Source organism: Balaenoptera ricei, chromosome 20 (genome assembly GCF_028023285.1).
Source record: "Balaenoptera ricei isolate mBalRic1 chromosome 20, mBalRic1.hap2, whole genome shotgun sequence".
In the NCBI taxonomy this organism is placed as follows: Eukaryota; Metazoa; Chordata; class Mammalia; order Artiodactyla; family Balaenopteridae; genus Balaenoptera; species Balaenoptera ricei.
This window is the reverse complement of record NC_082658.1, coordinates 17,603,644-17,620,067: the sequence shown is the minus strand read 5'-3', so window position 1 is coordinate 17,620,067 and position 16,424 is coordinate 17,603,644. Positions and strand designations below refer to the sequence as shown.

Below are 16,424 nucleotides of genomic sequence, written 5' to 3'. Positions count from 1 at the left end.
CCTCTCTCGGCTCTCCCACCCCCACTGGCCCTGGACACTGAACGAGGAAATAGAACACATTTATTAAGGCAAAGGCCGACCCGGCCACTCAAAACAAGGCGGAGGGGGTGAAGGGGTTGCTCTGTCCCTCTACTCCAGGGGTCCTGTGCCCACTGCAGCCTGCTGCACCCCAGGCCGAGCCGGGAGGAGCCGGGCTCAGGCATATGCCCGGCTCTCCTTCTCCACAAAGGCCTGGAAGAGGCCGCCCAGCTCCTGGGGGGGTGGGGCCCACTCCCTGGCCAGCAGCCCCCGCACAGCCTCCAGGCCTTCCTGCTCCAGGTCCCGCTGCTTCTGCCGGAGCTGCTGCCCCCGATCCTGCCCGGGAGAGGTAGCGCTGAGTCCCTGGGACCGGCTTCCCTCCGGAAGGGGGGCGTGGCTGCCGTCTCACAGAAGCAGGAGAAAGGACAGAGCACCCAACATTCTCCTGGACAGCTGGCTCTGAAGGGAGAGACTCCTCTCCCCAGCTCTGCAGTCTTTCCTCCACTCCCAGGTCCCCTCACGTTTCCAGAGTCCCAGCTGGGGGTGGGGGATTCCCTGGGGGTTACCTGCTCACTCTCCATCAGCCCCAGGGCCACCTGGTGTCCGCGGTAGAGGGCGTGCCGGCGATCCACCTGAGTCTGGAATCGAGGCAGGCTCCGAACAGGGTCCTGTGCTCCAAAAGTGGGGGACAGCACCTGGGGGACCTGGGCCACTCCCACACCAAAGATGAAAGGTTTGAACACTGACCTGATGGGACAGGGATGGAAGGACTGAGGGCTATCGCCCCCTTCCGTTTCCCCTGCCTGGCCCGTTCTCCCCAGCCTTCCCCACCCTCTCACCGGGACGGGTCTGGTGTGGCAGTGAGGAAGTGGACACAGGGCTGTGTGGGGTCCTGGGGCAGCACGGACACCATGCTGGCCGTGGTGCGGAAGCCTCCAGAGTCCATACAGATGCCACTCTCCTTGCTCCTGAGGATGCCCATCATCACCTCTGCCGTGATGCCCCCTGCCAGGGCAGAAGGGGGCCCTCCGGCCTCAGACTAAGCCCCCTGAAGCTGTGGGAGGGGAGGGAGGCCGGCCCCCACCCCATCCACTCACTGACCTTGCCGTTGCTGCAGCAGCTCCCGCCCGGCCCGGAAGCGGGCCTTGGCAGCCTCCATGCGCACAGGCTGCTGGGTCAGGGAGAAGATCTGGGCAAAGTCAAAGGCAGCCTGCCCACCCCACCAGCCCTGGGCCCGGGCGTGGGGCCGGAGCTCAGGGTGTTCTGCTGAGATGTCCGTGCCGATGCTCAGCTGGTTGGAGATGTTGTGGGCCCCCTCTGTGGAGGAGATGGGGAGTCGCTCGTTTATCGTTAAGCCCCTGTCCTGTGCCAGGCATTCAGCTAGGTGCTGAGAACACGGTGGTGAAGGGAACAGACAAACCAATCACAGAAATTACTGTGAGCTTGCACCTGTGGTGAGCATCAAGAAGAGGAACCTGCTTGCGTTTAAGGGAGAAACCTGGCCACCAGGAAGTCCAGGAGGGCACCCCAGAGGAAGCGGCAGGGTGGAGCACAAGAGGACTCAACCAAGTGAGGGGGGAGGATAAGTTCCTGAGTGGACTCATTTCCCATCTCCCTGGATGCCCCCACCACCCGAGACATTTGCTCCTGGATCGGGCCTTCCCTGCCCCCAGCACTGTTCCCACCCCAAAAGGGGAACACCCCTGGGAGGCAGGCCCCAGCGCCAGGCCACTCACCCTGGATCCTCTGCGCAGCCCACAGCCTCCCCACCGTCTCCAGCACCCATGCCTCAGTCCGGTCGGCCAGCAGGAAGGTGTTGTGGTAGCAGAATGGCATGGGGTCCTCCCAGCAGCTGCCCCCCTGCCCGTAGCGCTCCAGCAAGCCTGTGATCACGTGCAACGCCTCCTGGGCTGAGCTGCCCCGTTCTAAAGCCAGCCTGGCACAAAGAAAGTCCAGGGGACAGAGGGCGATGGGGTATCAGTGGCTGGTGGCAGAGCTTCAGTGGACAGAAGAGGCCCAGAGAGGTTTGGTGACAGGCCCAAGTCACAGAGAAAATCAGCCAACATCGGTTGTATTAAGCACATATAGGCCAGTGGTTTTCAAGCTGTGCTCTAAGGGGTTCATGAAAAAGATTGAAATATATTCTTGGAGAAAGAAGTGCCCTGAGCCCTCCAACCTCTTCAATCAGAGCTGCTTCATGTTTAGTGGTTTTACAAATCAAACTTCTCCCTGAGATTTCATTTGAAAAAAATTTTACTTCTATTGAAAAAAATTTTAAACCACTGTCCTATTTCTGGGCCAGCAGAAGCCCAGAGATGGCCACACTTGGGAGCTCCTTACCAGACTGTGGAGATGGGGCCAAGAGAGGGGCGGGGCAGGGGCAGCCTCCCTGGAGATGATGACAAGGTGGGCAGAAAGGGGGAGGCGCTTGTGAACCAGGCTTGGGGGCAGGGCAAGGAGGATGGCCTGGGTCAGTACTCAGCCCCAGATTTCTGGTGTATTGAGAGGATGAGGGAGGAAGGGTCCACACCTGAGTAAATCCATGCCCAGCAGAGCTTCCCCTGTCCCAACTGGCTCCTTGGTCCACACCGCCTCGTTGCCAATGCAGACACCATGCTCATTGGCGCCCATCTCAGCCCCCCACAGCCAAGAAGGGCGGCTCAGGATCGCAGCATGGGTCTTCGACACCTGTTCCACCTCAATGTAGGTGCACTGGAGATAAGGGAGGAGAAAGGGAGAGTCCACTCAGAAAGGAGGAGGTACCTATAAAGTGGTGGCACTTATGCCCGTCACCTTACACAGCCCTTCGCGGAAGGTCTTATTATTCCCATTTTACAGATGAGGGAACTGAGGTCGACAGAGGCTAAATAATAGGTTAGGTTCCGGTCGGTAGACTCAAAGCTCATGCTCATTTCACCACATCTGGCAGCTTCCCAGGTGGGGGGAGCAGAGGAGGAAGGTCTTAGAAGAATGCCTAGTTCTGCCACAACTCCCAGCACCCTATAAGGCCTAACCCACCTGGAGCCGGCTCCCAGGGACGTGAGTGCCTGCCGGTACAAACACCACCTCCTGCACCTCTTCCCGGGGCCGGTCAGAGTTCTTGGCAAAGATCACAGCTGGGATGGCTGAGGCCGGGGGCACCGAGACAAAGCAGTCGCAGGAACATGGGGTGTCAGGGCTCCACGATGCCATCTGGGGAGAGGTGGAGATGAGTGTGTGCCTCTCGTGCCACCTCTCCATTATCCTGAGCGGGGCGCAGTCCTAGGGAGCCCCTCTCCCAACACGTGCAGACACTCAGGGAAGACACTGCCGTCGGGTTTTGGACGCTCAGCACCGCACGCACACTCGATGCCCGGCGTGCGCGACGGAGACGCCCACTCTCTCCCCAGGCTCCAGGCTTGGGAGTCAGCAGACGGGCGCAGACTGCATGCTCCGAGGGCCGTGCTCTACCAGAAGTCCTGACCCTTCAGGGCAGTCGCGGGAGCGTCTCCCTCGCTGCCCCACCCCTCTCCAAGAGTCGCACGCCACTCTTCTGTCTGCCAGTTTCTCGCTTCCCCAATACTGTATGCCCCTCACCCTCTCTCCCTCCAAGATCCGCAGCCTAGTCAGGGGCGCCACTGCCTCCGCTTCGGGTAAAGTCGGTCTCAAGGGGCGGAGGCTCCTAGATGACCCGGAAGGCTTTGGGCCTGGGGGCAGAGTCGGAATCAAGCACCCGCAGTTTCCACCAGGGCGCGCGCCAGCACCACTTCTTGGAGCGAGGCGGCCTTCGGAGTCCTGCTGGCTGCCTGCCCTACCCCGGGCGCAGCTTTCAGGCCAGATAAAGGCTGCGACGAATCTGCTAGCTCCTCCAATGGGGTCACTGTCGGGAGAGGGAGCTTGGGGGTGGAAAGGAGCCCACGTGAAAGGGGAGGAAAGAAAAACTTGGCTGATTTGTTAGAGAACGGGGAATGCTAGGGCATCCGGAGATGACGGAAGAACCTTAGCGACTTGTGACCTGGTTTGAATTCCAAAGGTACAACGCCAGGCTGGTGCCCCCTCCCCCGCATCCTCTCTCTGCCCTGTCCCTCCTACTCCTCCCCATCTCCCACCTCCCACTCCCCAACCCCTCGGAAATAAGATCTATAAGAGTGGTCACACAGGAATAAAGACACAGATGTAGAGAATGGACTTGAGGACACAGGGGGGGAGAAGGGTAAGCTGGGACGAAGTGAGAGAGTGGCATGGACATGTATACACTACCAAATGTAAAATAGCTAGTGGGAAGCAGCCGCATAGCACAGCATAACACGGGGAGATCAGCTCAGTGCTCTGTGTCCACCTAAAGGGGTGGGATGGGGAGGGTGGGAGGGAGAAGCAAAGGAGATATGCGGATATATGTATACATATAGCTGATTTACTTTGTTATACAGCAGCAACTAACACAACATTGTAAAGCAATTATACTCCAATACAGACGCTAAAAAAAAAAAAAAAAAAAAAAAAGAGTGGTCATAGGTCAGGAGGTGTAGGAATAATTTAATGCCTTTTTTTAAGGCACATAGGCACAAAATCCATCCGACCTCCAAAAGGCCAATTCTGCCCCACAGTGCTCAAGCTCACTGGAAGTTAGCTTTGAAAGAAAATTTGGAAATTTCTAGTCCAAAGATTTGGAACTGAAACAGCAAAGGAGAAATCCTGGCCAAGGGGGCACATATCCATGTGGAGGTAGACTCCGAGCCCAAATGTTCTGCTTTCCAGGTCATTTTCCTCTATAAACCATCTCCATAACCAGCATTTAAGCTAATGCATCTCACACCCTTTTGCTCTATGGAGCCCTCCAGGAAAGGGGGGAGGGGAGACACTGCAGATTATATACTTCTCCCACATCCACCCTGCCAACCAATCAGGGCTGCTGCTCGGAGCCCTGACCACAGCATACCAGCCTGTGGTCACTCCTGGGATGGGAATGAAGGCTGAGGTCGAGGTTTCCCCAGGAGGCAGGCTGCGGGCAGGTGTGCTGGGTGATGGCGGGGGGGGAAACCTGCCAGATAAGGCTGTTCGGACATCTGAAATCTGAGATATTTTCTGATTGCCTCTAGATAAACAAGAATGATTCCCAAGAGGGTGCTGTCTCCAGGGAGATGGACTTCACTTTCAGAAAGGGGACTGCTACTTGCACAGAAGGTTGACCTAGAAGCTGGGCTGGAGGCAGAGAAGAGCACTACCCGGAACTGTGCAGACTGGCATCTCATCCTGCTCCTGCTATGATATAGCTCCGCGGGTCTCTTCGGGCAGGTCACTTTACCTGCAAGGGCCTCAGTTCCTCCAGTAGCAAATGAAGGCATTGGACTAGATCAGTGGTTCTCAGCCATGGTTGGAGTGAGGAGGGATTCGTTTTCAACGACGCAACTCGCATTGCACAACACAATATAATACTTTGCTTCTCAAAACGTGCGCGGATTGCATCAGCGTTATCTGGAAGCTTGTTAAAAATGCAGAATCTCAGGCCCCACCTCAAACCTACTGAATCGGAATCTGCATGTTAACAAGATCCCCAGGTGTAAAATTTGAGAAGCGCTGCTCTACTGCACGTCGAAGGGACATAATTCGGTGGGATGTTGGGGAGTGAATGGAGCATCTGGAAAAACTCCATGGGTGACTCTAATATGCCCTCTACCGGGTGGGAGCAACTATGCCTACATGAAATAATCAGATTATAAAGTATTTCATAGTAGAAGAAATGAAGGGCCTAGTCCACTGAGCAGTTATCTTCTTTGTTTTTCTCCAAACTGTGTTTGTAAGGTTTGGAGCCCAGATGGCAGAGAAGAGACTAATATAAAGGTGATTGCCCCTTAAGGCTTGGAAGGTTTGATAATTAAAAGAACTATTTTTAGGGTCATGTGAGGCTCTTTATACCCACTTCCCTTAAGCCTTTTATATTTGCAAGAAGAATCTATTTGCTAAAGAGGATCATTAATTGGCTTAATAAGGATTAATGACATACACAGCTTTGGATGCCATGGACAAAGGACAAAAACTGAGCTTTTGGGCTTCCCTGGTGGCGCAGTGGTTGAGAGTCTGCCTGCCAATGCAGGGGACACGGGTTCGAGCCCTGGTCTGGGAAGATCCCACATGCCGCAGAGCAACTAGGCCCGTGAGCCACAATTCTGAGCCTGCACGTCTGGAGCCTGTGCTCCGCAACAAGAGAGGCCGCGATAGTGAGAGGCCCGCGCACTGCGATGAAGAGTGGCCCCCGCTTGCCGCAACTAGAGAAAGCCCTCCCACAGAAACGAAGACCCAACACAGCCATAAATAAATAAATTAATTAATTAATTAATTAAAAAAAAAAAAAAAAAAAACTGAGCTTTTATAGCAAAAAACACAGTTATCTCCTTATCCCTAAATAAAAAGAAATACTAGGCAAGCATTTCCTCTTTGATAAAGAAGCTGGAGAGGGAATTCCCTGGCGGTCCAGGGGTTAGGACTCGGCGCTTCCACTGCTGGGGACCTGGGTTCAAACCCTGGTCAGGGAACTAAGATCCCACAAGTCGTGTGGCGTGGCCCAAAAAACAGAAAAAAAAAGGCTGGAGAGATTTTTGTTAGGTGCATTTCTGATATGCTTATTTAGTGTAAACATTTCTAAATATACCACTTAACCATCATCTTAAACATTCTTAATATTGGTATCACAATTCCTGCATCGAAATCCTTAACAACAGTTTGTTCTTTTGGTAACTTAATGTGTTCTTGACAATACTGATTTTTTTTTCAGATTTTTTTTTTTTGATGTGGACCATTTTTAAAGTCTTTATTGAATTTGTTACAATATTGCTTCTTTTTTTTTATGTTTTGGTTTTTTGGCCATGAGGCATGTGGGATCTTAGCTCCCTGACCAGGGATCGAACCCGCACCCCCTGCATTGGAAGACGAAGTCTTAACCACTAGATCACCAGGGAAGTCCCTTGACAATACTGTTTACATACTTCATCTGCTTAAATATTTAATATTTAAATGTTAATTTAATTTAGATTAAATTATCAAAGTTATGAGTTAATGGCATTCATATTAATGTAAGCGTTCTATATTTTCTTGTCCTGTAGGGGACAATTTGAGGTTAACTTTAATTCCTCTCATTTCACTAAACCAACTTTTTCAAACCTTTTCTGTAAAGACCAGATAAGTAAATATTTTAGGCTTTGCAGGCCACATACAGTCTCTGTCACATATTTTACTTCGTGTCTTTTTTTTCTCATTTACAGCCCTTTAAAAATCACTTTTAACTTATGGACTGTATAAAAACGGACTGTGGGCCAGATTTGATCCATAGGTCATAAACAAAATATAAATACAGATGGAGAGTATAAGAACACATATAACAAGGTTCATAAGGGAGTCTATAATTGCTCAGACCTCATTACCACTTTTCCTCTACAACTAAAGAGTATTTTTCTATCTATACCTTGTCTATATAATGAAAAAATTAAAAATGAATAGGAGATATTTAGTGCTAGTGATGGGCTGGGGCCCTACACAGACTTAAAGAATTGTAGAATTTTATTGCTAGAAGAAATTGAAGAGATTATCTAACTTGAACCCCTTAATTACTTTATAGATAATCTACTTTATAGATAAGAACTCATAAATAAATATGATTAACTTACAAATATCAGAGGGATAGCAAGCCTTCAAAGGAGTCCTTATGTAATTCAGTCAAATAATTTTCACTGAGAATTCTGAAAAATGAAAAGGTTATTTCTGGATCAAACTGCAAAATAACTACAACTATATACTACATAGGACTAACTCCTATATGTGGAGGAAAGCTGGGTAATGGTGCCACCTAAACAACCTAATTCTTATCTAATTTAGGGATGGTGATTTCTGCTCTGTTTTCATTTAAACCTTCTTTTCACATCCTCCTTTGTGTCCGTCTCTCTCCATCACGCATGTGCACATGCTCGCGCGTGCGTGCGCACACACACACACCCCACCCACTCTTCCCACCAAATCATATAGTTAATGCCTACTCTCTAGATCACGAAGTCTCTGTTAGAACCCAGCTCTGGGTGGCACCAACGTTGCAGAGCTGCCCTTCCCTCCTCTCTTTCCCCAAACCTTATTGGGAAGTCCCACACACAGCTGTATCAGGGCAAATGAAGCCATCTGATTTTTTCCTGCATTAAAAATTTTTTGAAAACTAAAATGTGCATAAAATATACATAACTGTTCAATAATTCAATTGAACAACTGTTCAACTGTTTAATAATTACAAAACAGACCCCCACGTAACACCATTCATGTCAAGAAAGAATCCTGCCAGCATCCCAGAAGTCCCCCATGTGCCCTTTTCCAATCACAACCCTCTCTCTGACTTCCTAGAGGGAACCACTATCCTGACTTTAATAATAATTTCCTTGCTTTTTAAATGTAGTTTTGCCTTTTCTCTATCAGCCATAAACAACACAGTTTAGTCTTGCTTCTTCTTGAACTTTATATAAGTGGAATCATATTATATGTACTATTTTCCACATTGCTTCTTTCATTCAACATTATTTTGTAAAATTATTTTATTTTTGCCTGTAGTATGTAGTGTTGCATGTCCAACTACATGAGGCTTCTGAGTATTTGAAAGTGGCTAATGTGACTAAGGAGCTGAATTTTTAATTTAATTAATTTCAATTATTTTAAAATTAAAATTAAAAAAACTGATACTCAATGTAATTATTGGAAAATGTTTATGTTAGCAACAATTTGCATATGTGATACTACTTTTTCGACTGTAAGTTTTATGAAATCTCAATACCGATCAAGTATTTGTAATAAAATTTAGCAACCAAATTGTGATTTCAAAGAGTTATTATGGGAAAAAAAATGTAGATTCTCTCATTAATTTTTATATTGATTACATGTAGATATGATAATACTTTGGATATTTTTAAATACTTAGTATAAAAAACATAGAATATCTTATTAATAATCTATATAATGATTACATGATAAAATGATAATATTTTGGATATAAGGGTTAAGTAAAAGATATTTACATTTATTTCATCTGTTTCATTTTACTTTTATTTTTAAGTGGCTACCAGAAAATTTAAGATTACTTATGTGGCTTGCATTATGTTTCTGATGAAGTGTATGACTTCTAAGAATGATTATGCCACAGTTTATTCATTCAGTTGTTGGTGTATACTGAGATTTTTCTAGTTTTTATTTATTAAAAACAATACTGCTTTGAACATTCTTGTATTTGTATCCTGATACATATTTGCCTGAGTTTGTCTAGGATGTAATAGGCATACAAAATTGTTTCCTAAGAAGTTGTGCTATTTCAAGTTGGCAGATTGAAACATGCCAAGTCTCCACCCCTTCAACTTCCACCAAAATCCCTAAGAATGATAGAAAAGATATAACTTAAAAGTCACAACCTTAGCTCAATGCGTGGGAGCAGCTCCACAAATGCTCCCCTACCAGAAACGTCCTGGAGCTACTACAGGGTGATCAGTTGGAATAGTGCGGTAGGAGCAGCCTACAGCACACATCATCTCCAAATCTTTCCTCCTTGATCCAGGCAGCAAAAGGTGTCTTCCTCTAGGCAGGAGCAATTGGTGTTAGAAAGGGGGCAAGGTCCCAGAACCCTGGAAGAAAGGTATGCACTCCCTGACTAGCCACCAGAAGGCACCTTCCACTTCTCCCTTATTCTCAGGGGAACCCATTGGGAGTAATAAGCCCCAACAGCTCATTTCACTTCTCCCCTAAAGCTGGGAAACAAACGCAGTAGAATCTCAACTACAAAGATGAATTACACTCAGGAATGACCAAACAATGTGAGAAAGCCAACTCCATTAAGGACAGAAAACAAAAACAAACATAAGAGCTTATAGCCAATGAATCAGAGTTAACAAAGCACAAGAGGACCTTAGGATAGCATAATTATTACCCTCAGACAGATGTAAGCAGATAGTGCATCCATTAATCAACTCAAGAATATACGAAAATTGAATAAAAAAAAAATCCTACAAGGACTCAGAGGCAAAAAATATACAAATCAATTTTCACTGCAAAGTAAAGGAGCTGTTACACTGGAGGATTACTGGACTGAATGTCAATATTATGACATAATATGAGTGTGTTTCATGTTTGGTAATTGCAATCATTGTTGCTTTTGTTGTGGTCATCCATGTACAATGCTTGGTGTCAGTCTATTTATCTCTTGTAAAATAAAATACAGTGTGTGTGTGTGTGTGTGTGTGAAAAAAATAAATAAATAAAGACCACCCTCCAAAGATGAAAAAAAAAGAAAAAAATTCATATGTACCAAATGCAAAATATTCGAACAATATAGAAACTGAAAAACAAAGATAAATCTTCCTCCCCAATTTAGTTCTCCCCAATGATTATCTGTATATAGACTTTTTCACTTACAAAATAGAATTACCCTGTATGCATATCTGTAGCTTGATTTCGTTGTGTGCATCTGGGAGATATTCTCTATGGAATTTGCCTCTCTCCTTTAAACAGCTGCATAATATTTCACCATATGTATATCTACTTAACCAGGACCCTATTGGTGGACTTTTGGGTAATTTTTAGTTCTCTGCTATAATACTGTCCCAATGAACTTATATTGAAGGCCCTTTTTAAAGTCTTATTTTTAAACACGAGTATCACATCCACATGATTCAAAATCCAAATGTACAAGAGGGTATAAAGTAAAAAGCCTCCCTTTTTTCCTATAATCCTCATTCCATCTTTCCTGAAGAGTCCCCAGCCACCCAGGTCCCCCCCGTGGAGACAATTAATGTCACTACTTTCGTACCTGTGTCTATATTGCCATATTTTTAAGAGAATATCCAAGAGCTAAATTCCAAGTCCTCAAATTGCTGAGTCAAAGTGTATGTGGTTTTGTTTTTAAATAGTTGATACTGCCAACTGTCCTTCAAAAAGATTGTACTGATGTAATTAGTAAATATTAATTAGGTGGATAGTAATACTAATTAGGACGTAGTAAATACTAATTTACATTCCTACCAGTAACAAACAACATTTCTTTCCCTACATCTTCACCAACACTGGCTATTTTCAAACTTGTAAATGTTTGCCAATCTGATAGGTGGTAAGGAATACCTTGTCACTTTGATCTACAGTTCTTTAATTATGAGCGAAGGCGAGCAGCTTCTCATATGCTTATTGCTGTTTGAATTTCTTTTTCTGGGAACTGCCTCTTCAGGTCCTTTGCCCGTTTTTCTGTTAGGTTGTTACATTTCTCTTATTGATCTGTACATTTTTCTGGCATGGCATCTGCAAATATTTTCCCTCATAATCCGCTTATAATTAAAACCACGTAATTCAAAATTAAAAAAAAAAGAAAAAAACAACACAATGGGAATTTTCCACCAGCTTGAAATGGTGGAGAACCCCCTACCTTGGTACACAGGGTACACATCTGTACATGAGTTTGAGAAGTTGGGAGAAAAGTCAGGCCTTGGCTCCACAGTGGAGGGAGGCCCAGTGATCCAAATATTCTGGCAACCCCAATGACCGTACAAGAGGGGCCAGAAGTAGATGGTCCTCTATGGGCAGGAGGTCGAGCATGTTGTAAATAACTGGTACTTGATGAACCAGGAGAGAGAGCACCAGAATAAATTGCTATTTGATTTACTCATCTATGCCCCTTGAGGATGGTATGTTTTCCAGTTCCCAGGGACTGATGATACTGGGGAAACAAGGGAGGGAAGCCCCTCTTCATCCTTCTACTCATCCTCCTTTGCCCACGTTTCCTCTTGTGGAAGTACTGGCTACCATGAGGGATTCTAGTTTCAGCTCTGCTTCTTCTTGCAGGCCCCTGTTATTGGTATATAAATATTCAACTATTTACATTTTAATTCCTTACCACATGGTTAGACTTGGTTATGAATTTATATACTTTAATATAAGAAAAAGAAGTATTTTACAAGCAATGCTGAGAAGCCGATATTAAAAAACAAAATTTGCAGGTGGCTTGAGGCAGAACAGGGCTCACTCTGTGGCTGTCTCGTGTGCGGTCTCACTTTCCTCACCCGCCTCTTCATCAACCCAATATGCAGCCAGAAGCTTCTCTGCTGGGGCTTTGATGACTTCCCTGGGGTAAGAAGAATAATGCCAAGGCTTTTACTTTTGAAAGGAACAATGATAGTTTTCATTATTTCCTCATTTTAGATGAGAATTTTAAATTGTCCCCTACCATTTATGGTACATCCTTATAGAAGTACATCTCATCTTCATCGGAAGACTCCCTGTCATGTAGCTTTTGTGCCATGTTTTTCTTGCGTGTGGCGTTGAGAGGCCTATACATATCCCTAAGCCAAAGTGGCCGCCTTCTCCCGAAAAAGCCCTCCTGGAACACAGAAAGGGAAATATTAATTCAGCATCTCCCCTGCTTTCTCTCGCCACAGTACTATATCCCCTTCAAATTTACCTGACTCTCACTTTCCCCTGAGCTTCTCTTACGCAGCAGAAATCGAAAAAAGCCCCTTGGAGGAAAACACACACAGTTAGTGTTACATGTCATTTTTCATCTCTCTCACAATGTGTTATCTCTGGTCTTATTAGGACTAAATGGGTACCTCAGTCCATAAGCACAATGAGCAAAATCACCACAGACCCGGGATCTTGAAAATCATTCCATGCATGCTGGCCTTCCAGAAGTTCTCTGTGTCTGTCCAAAATGGCCCCCGCCCCGTGTCTCTGGGGAGACCTTTGCATGTGGCTTAGCATGGAGTATAGGCAGGATTTTCAGCCCCGTTCACCTTTCTTGGCCCTTGGCCAAGTGCCCTCGTGCAGTGAAAACACTGCACAGCGGCGCTGGGCAGAAACACGTTACTCTCCAGATGCGCTTCACACCAGTCCGCTTCGGACTTAGTCGCACATGCAGCATTTGCTGGGGGTGTGGCTGTGGGGAGAAGGTGCTTTTATTTTCCTGGCTGCTCTATCCTATCCTATAAGTTGAATCACACCAAGTAAACACCTGAACCCAACTAGCAAAGTTATCTATAGCTCTCTGACTTTCATACTGCAGGCTGTCACTGAGGTGTCAGTGAATTGCGCAATCAGTTTCAAGGCCATGACCAGCAGGGAAACACGAAATACTCTTTTTGAATACAAATAGAATAGAAAAAAATCAGAGTGCACAATAAGTTTGTTTCAGAAACTACTTATGCCCATATAGTATGTGTATACTGAATTGTGACATAAAACGGAGCTCACAGCCCAAGCACAGTGTGATCAGTAGAGAAGTCCTCAGTGGAAAGGGACCCTCTTCTTTTTGATAATCACTAGCAGTATGACCATGGGGCAAGATACTTTCCCTTTCTCTTTCTCCATTTCCTTATTATAAAAGGAAGAGACAAACTACTGTCTAAAGTTTCTCCCGGTTAAAGTTCTATGAGGTTTGGATAAAGGGAATAGAGAGTAGGGGCCTGAAAAACAGTAGGGTGAGAAGGGAAGTTTTCTTGCCACTTTACAGAAGGGACTCATATGTGCTACCTTTCGTCAGCTTTGAGTGAGGCCAGCCCCTAAATCCCCAACCATGTGGCCCTCCCTACCCCAGAGCCTCCTAGAAGGCCTCTGGCCTGGCCTGATGTCTAGGAACCAGGCACCAGGCCAGCAGGAACAGGTGCAAGCAAAACCTCTCCCCGTCCACCCTCTTTCCTTAAAGGACTAGTGAAAGCAGATGAATCTGTGCCAGTCCTGTTCTAACTCAGCTTGGGCTGGGGAGCTAATTCTGCTGATAAATAAATTAGGGTAAACCATTAGGGTAATTAAACATTCTTCCTGCCTTTGGTGAGGAAATTGAAATAGGTGAGCTCTAAGTTCTCCTCTAGTTGTAAAATTCTCCTTTAAAAGACCAATATTTACCTTCTGCTTCTTTTCTTATCTTCCCCTTTTGCAATTCGATGAGAATAAATCTGTTTTGAAAGAAAACATGATCATGATTATCCATTACAACTATTTCCAAATCCTTATTCATTCCTTTTTACTTTAAATCTTATCTACCCAGTGAGATGATAAATTTTTTAAGGAAAGGAATTCTACCCTGTTTAATAATCCTTTGCCTCTTCCACAGTACCTAACTTAGGGTCTTGCATGCAGCTGGCGATATATTTTATTGACTGTTTTAGATAACGTTCAACAGATCGTTCCTAATAAAAACTCTTAGAAGTAGGAAAAGAAAATAAAAGTATCTAGCAGAAACCTAAGCCTTGTTTTAGAGTCAACAACAAGAGTAGGATGCCCATCATTACTGCTACTATCGATCAATGTGGAGGAGGTCTTAATCAGTACGAAAAGAAAAACGAAGTCTTGGAAAGGAAGAGACAAACACATTTGCATATGAAATGAGGGACCTAAAAAGACCAAAAGAATCAACCGAAATTTTATTGGAAGTAACATGAGTAAGATGGCTACATACAAAATCAAGAGATCAACATATAAGCCTCAATAGCTTTCCCATATAACACAAATAACTCACTAAAAAACAGAAGAAACATCCCGTTTACTATATCAATAAAAATGCATAAAGTACCTAGGAATAAACTTAACCAAAAATTTGTAAGACCTATGTGATGAAAATATTAAAACTTTTCTGAAGGACATTAAGAAGAAGTACTACATGGCATGAGATACCATCCTCTTAGAATGTTGTAAAGAGGTCAATTCTCATCTAATTAACCTACAAATTCAATGCAATCCATTTATATCCAAAATAATTTTTAAATAAAACCTGGCCAGCTGACATTTGGTAGAGAATATGTGTAAGAATAGTTATGAAATGTATGAAAAACAAGGTCAAAGAGTAGGACCTTGCCCTACCAGATATAAAATATGTTATAGAGCAACTGGAATTAAGCAGTGTGATATTGGTACTGGTACAGGACAAGATAACTGGATCACAGAATAGAGTCCAGATGAAGATAGTATATGAGACCAGGGAAGAAATAATAAACCATTCAGTGAAAGATTTGAAAACAATTAGATCTTCATGTAGGGGGGAAAAGTTAGATACCCTGCCTCAACCACACTAAAAAACAAATACAACAAATTCTAGACAGATTACAAAAGTACTTGAAGAAAATATTAGAGATTATTTTTACGTCATGAGGTGACAAAGGCCTGGCTAACAAAAGCCACCCCACATGAGCCATGAGGAGAGGACGGGCAGATATGGTGGCAGACTGTCAACACACCTCCTACTCTGCACAGCCCTTGCCCCCTTTTCCCCTGGACTGTTTGTCTTCTTCTTGTTGACTTATAAAACTCTTGGGAGTTCCCTGGGGGTCCAGTGGTTAGGGCTTGGCGCTTTCACTGCTGTGGCCCGAGGTTCAATCCCTGGTCAGGGAACTAAGATCCCGCAAGCTGCACAGCACGGCCAAACCCCGCCACCCCCAAACAAACAAACAAACAAAAAACTCTTTATAGTAAAGAAACACTGGTTTTCATTGAATTTCAGTGTTTCGAATCTTTCCAGTGTTTTTGTCTCTAAGGAGACAAGACAAAAGAGTGGAGTAGGGAGCACAAGCTTTGCAGTCGGGTGAAACTGGCTTCTGCTTTTGGTTTGGCCACTGGGGCCTTACATTGATCTCCTTCATCTATGAAGGAGGGATAGTAATATCATCCTCACAGAACTGTGGGCATTAAATCAGACAATATATGGAAAAGTCTTCATCTTATGCTTGGCATGAATCAGTGCTAAGCTGGTGTCACAGACAAGATGGTGGACTATATCAAAGGCTCTGCTTGTGGCATCAGGCTCTGAAGATTATAAAAGATTATAAAAATACTGCTTTTATTTCCTTCTAATACCTTTATGCGGTCTTTTTTCACATTTATGGAAATATGTTTATTTAAGATGAAAAATGGGGATCTGCTATTCTTTACCCCCCAAATAGTTAGGCAGCTAGTCTATCACCATTTATTCATTTTCCCCCACTGTTTGGAATATTAAAACATGACATTTCAGAAGTCTTAAGAACACATGGGTCTATTGCTGGACTCGATGCTACTTCAAATAAATATTCGGTTGCATGATTCCTCACTGTGGAATTGACATAACGCCTCACCTCTCTTCCGTTGAACACCATTAGTGTCTACCATAGGAAGAACACTGCATGGCCCCTGTCCTCGAAGAGCTTATCATATAAGTGGGGAGAGGAAATAACGGTTAAGACTCCTCGCTTTCGCTGCCTAGGGTACAAGTTCAACCCCTACTTGGGGAATTAAGATCCCGCAGGCCAAAACAAAACAAAACAAAACAAAACAAAACAACACAAATGCAAGGTTAAACTCTAGAGAAGTTAGAAACAATAAAAAGGGGACTTTACAGAAATTCTAAAAAAGCAAAAGGCCACATGCCACCTGGAGATGTAGAGGGGACAGTCTGGGCAATG

At 45.0% G+C, this 16,424-nt stretch overlaps 2 protein-coding genes across 3 annotated transcripts in view; both read right to left on the bottom strand.

Moving 5' to 3' along the window:
• Positions 1–43: 43 nt before the first annotated feature.
• SCRN2 (secernin 2) lies at positions 44–3,702 on the bottom strand. 2 transcript variants are annotated; one of them, XM_059908085.1, is made up of 8 exons: positions 3,595–3,702; positions 3,037–3,210; positions 2,549–2,730; positions 1,755–1,954; positions 1,120–1,335; positions 858–1,023; positions 585–765; positions 44–354 (listed from the first exon to the last, which is right to left on the bottom strand). In XM_059908085.1, the coding sequence occupies exons 2-8, from the start codon at positions 3,208–3,210 to the stop codon at positions 196–198; spliced, it is 1,278 nt and encodes a 425-aa protein (XP_059764068.1). In that variant the 5' UTR covers positions 3,595–3,702; the 3' UTR covers positions 44–195. The 2 variants fall into 2 exon arrangements, with proteins under 2 accessions (XP_059764068.1, XP_059764067.1); XM_059908084.1 differs by having other exon boundaries at positions 3,037–3,698.
• Positions 3,703–11,900: 8,198 nt separating this feature from the next.
• Positions 11,901–16,424, bottom strand: part of LOC132355678 (leucine-rich repeat-containing protein 37A-like) — a 50,020-nt gene continuing 45,496 nt past the window's right edge. Inside the window, 4 exon segments of the mRNA XM_059908164.1 lie at positions 11,901–12,121; positions 12,224–12,376; positions 12,458–12,512; positions 13,897–13,946. Of these exon segments, the coding sequence (XP_059764147.1) occupies positions 12,227–12,376; positions 12,458–12,512; positions 13,897–13,946 (255 nt within the window). The 3' untranslated portion in view covers positions 11,901–12,121; positions 12,224–12,226.

Coding starts and splice junctions, on each gene's coding strand:
- SCRN2 (XM_059908084.1), bottom strand. CDS start 3,258: ATGGAGAGGTGGCACGAGAGGCACACACTCATCTCCACCTCTCCCCAG. Junction 2,731..3,036: donor TCCCTGGGAGCCGGCTCCAG/GTGGGTTAGGCC, acceptor CCTTATCTCCAG/TGCACCTACATTGAGGTGGA. Junction 355..584: donor GGCTGATGGAGAGTGAGCAG/GTAACCCCCAGG, acceptor TCTCCCGGGCAG/GATCGGGGGCAGCAGCTCCG.